Source organism: Gavialis gangeticus, unplaced genomic scaffold (genome assembly GCF_001723915.1).
Source record: "Gavialis gangeticus isolate Ggan-Ray unplaced genomic scaffold, GavGan_comp1, whole genome shotgun sequence".
Lineage (NCBI taxonomy): Eukaryota > Metazoa > Chordata > Crocodylia > Gavialidae > Gavialis > Gavialis gangeticus.
Genome location: NW_017728994.1, coordinates 65,505,507 through 65,513,495, shown reverse-complemented (window position 1 = coordinate 65,513,495; position 7,989 = coordinate 65,505,507). Strand labels below are relative to the sequence as shown.

Genomic DNA, 7,989 nt, shown 5'->3' with positions numbered 1-7,989 from the left:
GAGGGGCCAGCAGGGGAGATTATGCTTAGGGGCAACCAACACAGGTTCATTAGAGGCAGGTCCTGTCAGACCAACCTGGTGGCCTTCTATGACCAGGTCATCAAATCCTTAGATGCAGGGGTAGCAGTGGACATAGTCTTTCTGGACTTTCAGAAGGTCTTTGACACTGTCTCTCAGCCTGTTCTCATTAAAAAACTGGGGGGACTGTGCTGTTGACACCTACGCAGTCAAATGGGTCACCAACTGGCTGGAGGGCAGCACACAGACAGTGGTAGTGGAGGAGTCATTTTCAGCTTGGAGGGATGTGGGCAGTGGGGTCCCCCAGGGCTCGGTCCTTGGGTCCGCACTGTTCAACATCAGTGACTTGGACGAGGGGGTAAAAAGCACCCTGTTCAAATTTGCTGATGACACTAAGATGTGGGGGGATGTGGGCACACTAGAAGGGAGGAATAGGCTGCAATCGGACCTGGACAGGTTACAGGGGTGGGCGGATGAGAATAGGATGGGATTCAACACTGACAAGTGCAAGGTGATGCACCTGGGGAGGAAGAACCAGCTGCCCCGCCTGCCCCAGCTCTCAGCACTTTGAAAAGAAAAGCCCTGACTCAGTGCATGCTCCTAGGTGGGGGGGGCAATCTCCGCTGCCTCCTACTGTCCCACACTGCATGGGGGGCTCTGCATGACCCCCAACCCCCCCTCAATCCCTCAGTCCCTCCCATGGCTGCCCCGTTCACCCCAGCTCTGGCCCTTTAAGAAAAATAAAACCGAGAAACCCCCTGCACTCATCATTCCTGCCCAGCAGGGGTGATCCCTGCTGCCCCTTACTGCCCCACGCCGTGTGGGGGGGCTCTGCACTAGCACCCCAAAGCCCTGAGGCTGCTGAAGGAGCGGCAATCAGCTGCAAAGAGAACCTGGGTGCCACCCCCAGACCCAGGAGGCACCAGTTGCCATGCAAGGGAGGCATGGGGGGGGCCCCCCTGCATTCTCCCCAGTGGATCCAAAAGTAGGCCAGAAGTGCTTCTGGTCCACTTCCAGGACTGCTGCCAAGCACACTGGGGAGCTCCCCGTGCTCCTGTGGGACACTCCATGCACCCCAGCATCGCAGCATTCATGAGCCACTGCTACGTAGAGGTATGTAGAAAAAACATTTAAAGCTGTGTCGATGTCCGAATTGCCGAATCTTTCCAAATCAATTCGGAGAGTTCCAATTCAATTTGGAGAGATAAAAGGGTTCTCTGATTTGATTTGGATTCAGAGATTCAGCCACTGAATCAGGCCGAATCTCCACTGAATTGAATCAGGGACTGAAGCTTTGCACAGCCCTACCAACTTGTTTAGTAGTGCTATTTTCTATAAATCAGAGTCCGAATTGAATCCAGGGATCAGAATCTGAACATGTGAGTCACTTTATTTCATTTTGGCCAGGTTAGATTAGGTTGGGGCATGGCTTCTTTGGCCCACCTTTTCCACGGCCTCCCTCAAGACAGGCAAGCAGGCCTACCCTAAATAGGGCTGCTTGGATGCCTTGGTAGCTGCCTCACATTCCTTATGCTCCTTATGGAGTCCTACAACCATCACACCAAGACCTTCAACGTGTACACCTTGGCAAGGTTATGGAGGAGTGGAGGATGCCCCAGATCTACTATTCCTGCTTAGATGATTGAGTCCAAAGGCCAGACCGAGTCCAGATGTTTAGTGCCTCATTTGTTATAGCTTCTACCAGAGAGCAACAGATTAGAGTTGCTGCTGCCTGCGTAATGCCTCAGCGAGCATGTTTCTGTCAGGGTGATGTCCCTTAGCCTTACTCCAACCAAGAAATACCTACGACACAATGGAGTCAAGGGTTTTGAGGTGCCATATACTCACCTTATTTTGGGGGTTGCAACATTGTTGTATTTTATAGGGGCAACTCCACCATGAGTAGCCCCACCACATTGACACCAGGCCCTCCAGTCGGTCATACCCAGGACTCAGGGTATACGCCACAGTGAAATGGAGGTGTAATTGTGTCATGAGGCAGCATACATGCAGCTAGCATAGGTAATGATAGCAGTAAAGATACAGCATTGCAAGATTTAGCAAATGCTAGAAACCAAAGTATTGGCTTTTCAGGGACCCCAACTATGTAGTAGGATTATTAAAATGTTCTCATACCTATGTTGACAAGGTTCTTTGGGGAGATGTGATATCTTTTATTAGACCAAATAAATAGTTGGAAAAATTATTTTTTGCAAGCTGTTGGGCACAAACACCCTTCTTCAGGCACAGGGATGGTCTGCTGGTGTTTTGTATGCTCTCCTAGGACAAAATGCAAAATGCAGGCCTCTGAAAATGTAAAGACATGGCAGTGAGAATCAGAGGGAATGGGAGACAATAGGTGTGAGACAGGCAGGTGAAGGGGGTGGGGGAAGGTTGAACTGGTGATAGAAGAATGTAGCTGGTAAAATACAGACAGGTTACCTGGGGTTATCAGATGTTAGGCAGGTTATAATGTGTCATAAATCCAATGTCTGTATTTAGTCCATTATTTTTTTGTATTCAGTAGATTTATGAAGTGAAATTCATAGGCTCATCTACAACAAACAACCCTCCCACCTATGCTTTCACTCCAATTATTATATGTACTAGCTATACCAAGCTGATACAGGTATACTAGCACAGATTATAATCACCAAATGAAGAGTTAGCTGTGTAGACACAGTCTTACTCTTCTTCAGTATCAGAGTTCAAACTCCATCCATCCAAGCAATTACCTTTAAAATAAAATTCATTTTATTCAGTAGCTCACATCTAGTAGTACAGTCTCTGGCAGCCCCCGCTTGCCTCCTCCCCCTTCCCCCCCCCCCGCTGCCACCCACCTCTCCTCACACCTGGGAAAACATTTTCTTTCAATGTACAAACATTGGGTATATCAAAGTAGATTGATACCATTAATCTTGGCTCAGAGCATAGTACTAGAAATAATTCATCTGGTTACCCAACAAACCTGATGGAGTGATATTTTCTATCAATATAGCTTGCTTGTATTGGCATGAGCTAAGTTCCTGCTCTTTTTCTCCTCCAATATTTACCTAAACAATGGTGTACTTTTAATAAAGAGACTTTTCCTGCATTCAATGAATCCTTTTGATCTCAGTATATAGTCTTACATAAAAGTTACATAAAATCTTATTAGCTCAATTGTGTTGAACACTTTTTAAAAGTTACCATTCAAACAAGACCAAGACCATGTAGCCCAATACAGCTACAACCAAAAACCCAGCATTCGAACAAGAAGCAGCCTTATACCATAACCAATAAATGCAAGTGGTGTAGGAGAGTGAGCTTCAGCACATATTACACATATTACACCATTTAAGCATCCTTTATTTCTTTTTGACAATGGCATAATCAATTATAACAGATTATACAGATTAAACAGATTGTATCTTAATATGAATTTAGATATAATCTTTACCAATAAAAAGCTATGAGAGACTTCATTTAGATGTAGAGGCCAGGTGTGAAATCTTGATTTGGATAAAATTTTAAATTCCTGAAAGTTTTGTACTGGCATGGGAGGGTGGAGAGATTTATTACCTAGGCATTTGTTCTGTAGGAGCGATCAATGTTTTATCAAAAAAAAATCAGGTTTTAAAGATAAATCATTTAGCAGTAGAAGTAGCTAAATGAGCAAAGAACAGATTAGTAATCAGTACCTCAAATCCCAGGGGTCCTTGACAAGGAGACATGAATTCCCTAGCCCTGATTTGTGATTGATTTCACTGGTGTATTTCCTAATCTATACTAGGGTCAATGAGTGAAGATTAAGGCCCTATAATTCAGGCCTAAAAAACAAACACTGCCTTTCTAAAGTAAAACAAGGAAGAAGGGAAAACCACGTAAGCTTCTGCATAAAACTTAAAGTCTTTACTTAGGCGCAACTCCCCCTGGGAATGAAGAATTTAGGATTTACTCTGTAATATTGAAACTCTGAATAATATTCACTTAATAATTAATAATCAATTAAACAAGTCATGTAGCATCAGTGATCCTTTGGTGATCTTCAAAATCTACAGAGCAAAAACACCTGCAATTACCAGACGTTTCCTTTGCAAAAGAAGTCAGAAAGTAAAAGGACAGATGACAGTGGTGTCTTCCTCATGCTTCCAATCATGGCACAACCATCCCGTATGTACACACTGCCATAGGCCAGATTCATTCCCTCTGCACTGCACCTTATCCAGGAGAATATTTTCTGATCCCTTACTGAAGCAGGAACTGGTGTAAGGACAAATAGAGCCAGAAGCCCTGGGACACCCTTCCTTTTCTTAAAGTGATAATTACACTGAGGTGTGGCAGGAAAGTAGAAGGGGAGATTGCCCAAAGAAAGCAAAGTTTCACAAGGGCTGAGGGGGCTCCAGGGGCATCATAGCCACCCCTAGAGCAGGACCCCATTGCAACATGTTAGTCTGAAATCAGGCAGAAGGCAGGGTAGAGATGGTCTTTATAAACCAACCAAATCAGACATGCAGAAGATTAATGAGCCCAAGCTCAGAAAGCTTATACATTTCTGACTAAGTTGGTCGATAACGTACATCTCTAAATGCCTTCTGTTCCTGGGAGTTGTGATTCCGAGGAATAGGTGGTGATAAGGGACCTAATGCAGTGAGTGAAGATCTCCTAGAATGAGACCTGATTTGTATTCTCAATCTCTACTTTCAGCAAAATTCATGTTATCAATCAAGTTAATGATGTTACTCTGGATTATAATGACCAGTTCCAGTAGATTCTGTGAAGAGAAGAGAAGAGTAAAATTTAATATTTTGCAACTGTTGAATTTATAAACCATTGTCAGCAAAATCCTCCTTAGATTTTTGACAGTATTGTACAGACAATTAACAGATACAATGACCAATTACTGAAGTTCTTTCATCAGCAGCATACACTTAACTAATCTTCAACACTCAAGTTTTCACTTGGGCTTTGTGTGTAGATGAATGTAGCACAGTCAGGCATGATGCCTCCACTCTTGTGGCCTGTGGAAAATGTTTCCTTCCCATAGGTCAGGGGTGGGCAAAATGGAGCCTAGGGGCCAGATGCGGCCCGCCAGGCCATTCTATTCGGCCCGTGGAGCCCCCAAATAATTTGGAAAATTAATATTTATCTGCCCTGGCTGCCTGTCATGTGGCCCTCGACGGCTTGCCAAAACTCAGTAAGTGGCCCTCCGCCTGAAATAATTGCCCGCCCCTGCTATAGGCCCTGTGCATAGAGTAATTCAGAGCAGTGGTGATGAACTGGGCCAACAGCTGGAGAGTGAGAATGAGATCCACATATGACATAACAAAATAAGTTTCCTTTGTGGAAATTTTGGCCAGAGGTTTATAATTGTCCACCCCATTCAAATAGTGCTTTAAATTTTCTTGGGTGTTTCTGTTAGTGAACATCTGAACATACCAGAAAACCATATTATGCCACTAAGAGAAGAAACTTACCAGATGTTTCAGTTCCTTCAGGAACTGTGAATCAAAAAAGAACATGAAAAGTTCTCATACTAATCCATTTAAGGGTATTTACAAAAAAAAAAAGGGAAAATCTCTCTTTTTAGAGACAGACCTGTTACTAAAAATACTCCCATATTTTATGAAAGTTTAAGCATTAAGGAAATATGATGAAAGTATTATGGAAACAGTGGATGTTGACATGTCTTTTTATATTTAGCTGAAACTCTGCCAGTCAATATTCCCCAACTTTAAGTGTTACTCTTGACACAATACATGGCTAAATGCATCTCTAGGTATATTACATGAAAGATATAATTTTAACTGGCATTGAAACAAGGTGAAAGAACTGGGATTAATTTCTTAAGAAAACCAGGTTTTAATAGAGGAGCACCAACTCACCCATAGTTAAGCTGGATGTCCTTGTCTATTTAAAGATTAACTCTTCTAAATGTTCTCTAATTCACATGTGTTCTTGAATTATCCCAAAATTAGGTGTGCCTTATGCGAATGCTGGATAGAGATAACAGAGAGAGAGAGAGAAAGCACCCAGGGAGGTTCAGCAGCCTGAGAGAGTGCAGAGACAAAGGCACTGGAAGAACAGACAGAAAGCTGGGAACCCTGAAGCTCAGTTTAGTGAGCGGGCTAGAGCTAGAGGACTCAGCAATAGAAAAAAGGAGAGAGGCCGAGAAAGCCAAACCCAACACGGGAACAATGGCAACCTTGCTCTAGGTTCTGCAGGCAGCCTCCCTCCTTTCTACATAATAACACCAAAGGCATGGCAAGGTAAGTAAAAGAGGCGAGGGCTCCTAGGATTAAAGCTGGGGCAGGAATTGTGTGGCCATCAGGGGGCATTGTGGCTGCCCGGGACCCAAACCTGTAAGAGGTTTTCAACCTTTTTAGATTCAAGCCCCCCCTTAGTGGACTCAAGGCTCCCCTCCATAACTTCTGTGACTTGATTAGTAACTCATTTTAAAAACTGTTGTTGTTTTTTTTTAATTACAGTGCTTACCTCCTTGTAGAAGGGCCAGGCACTGGGGTTGGAAGAGCAGGCAAGGCAGAGATGGCCTGAGCTTGGCCTTACCTGCTTCTTACCTCACACCTCACACAGGGTGTGCCAGCACTCTGGTTAATCAACTCTGCACTAGCTTAACATTTTCACCAAAATTGATTATATGGTATACACATGGTTATGCACCCAAAAGTATTTCTAGTTGGCCAGGTTTCACAAGAACAGGATAGTTCCAGGGGAACATTCAATAACACTTCAAACCCAACCATTGTAATTTGAATTTAAACCTTGTTTTGTGTCATATCATGGCTGACTGTATAGTTTTACCAAGAGGTTAGAAAATGGATTTGTATAGGATGGTTTGGATAGGAAAATTTCTGCCTCAGGCAGGAGGTTGGACTAGATGACTTCTGGAGGTCTGTTCCAGCCCTATTTCTCTATGATGCAATATCTTGAACCCTAATAATATTTCTATGAGAGGTAAAATAAAAGCTTACTTTGCATTGTTCTTTTATGCTTTCTTATTTTCTAACTGAATCTAGTTTTCTTTGTCTAGGAGTGAGTAAGAGAATTCCACTTCTAGACTAGTGCTTTTATGTGGTATGGCTCCCTCTTTCTGAATTGCATACTTTGTACTTACAGGGCACATCTACACATGCATTAAAGTGCTTTGGTTAATGTGCATTAAATCTAATACCTCTGGCCACTTTTACATGTGCTCTGGGGGTGGGGAGGGCAGCGCTTTAATTAGAGAGGCTCCGAGAGCCACTTTACTTAAAGTTCCACTCTGCCTCCTGTATCAATGTCCTCACACTTAAAAATAAGCTTTAGTTCAAGCATCCCTACCGCCATTTTTAAGCACGGGGATGCTCCTACATGAGATGCAGGAGGCTGCTAGAGTACAGGAATTGCCACCCTCCAACAGACTCAAGGGTGCACATGTAAAAACACCCTCACATCCAGAGCACATGTAGAAACGCCTGTGGTTTTTAAGTGACACTTAATGTGTATTAGCCTTAATGTGTATTAGCCTAACTAAATAGCATGTTTTTAGTGATGCTTTAAAGCACATTAAAATAAGCTAATGTGCATTAAAACACACGTGTAGACATACCCACAGTGTAGCATAACTAAGAAAAAGAGAAATTAAACTCACATATGAATGATATGTGTGAACAACTGCATCATCTTGGTATACTACATCCTTTATTGGATCACAAAATGATGCAAAATTTGCAGAGGCATAACACCATGGCCTCATGCCTGCTGCAGCTGCCATGCAAAAAGTCAGCAGTGACTTCTGGTTGTGATGGTGCGGCTGCAGTGGCAGCTGTTTTTTTCCACCCCTTAACTCAGCACCTGGGGAGGCCCCGGTCACCCTATACCAGTGATGCCACTGGAGATTTGTAGGGAACCTCAGATTTTTCTTTTAAATGCCATCATGAATAAATACTTTATGGTGAGGGAAAAGGTGGTTAAGGCATGGGAGAATGGGGA

The 7,989-nt window shown here is 43.3% G+C and overlaps 1 protein-coding gene across 1 annotated transcript in view; it reads right to left on the bottom strand.

The window, feature by feature from the left end:
• CUZD1 (CUB and zona pellucida like domains 1) overlaps nt 1-7,989 on the bottom strand; it is a 161,927-nt gene that overhangs the window by 121,898 nt on the left and 32,040 nt on the right. The window contains 4 exon segments of the mRNA XM_019502173.1: nt 4,121-4,309; nt 4,699-4,771; nt 5,475-5,498; nt 7,607-7,622. Of these exon segments, the coding sequence (XP_019357718.1) occupies nt 4,121-4,309; nt 4,699-4,771; nt 5,475-5,498; nt 7,607-7,622 (302 nt within the window).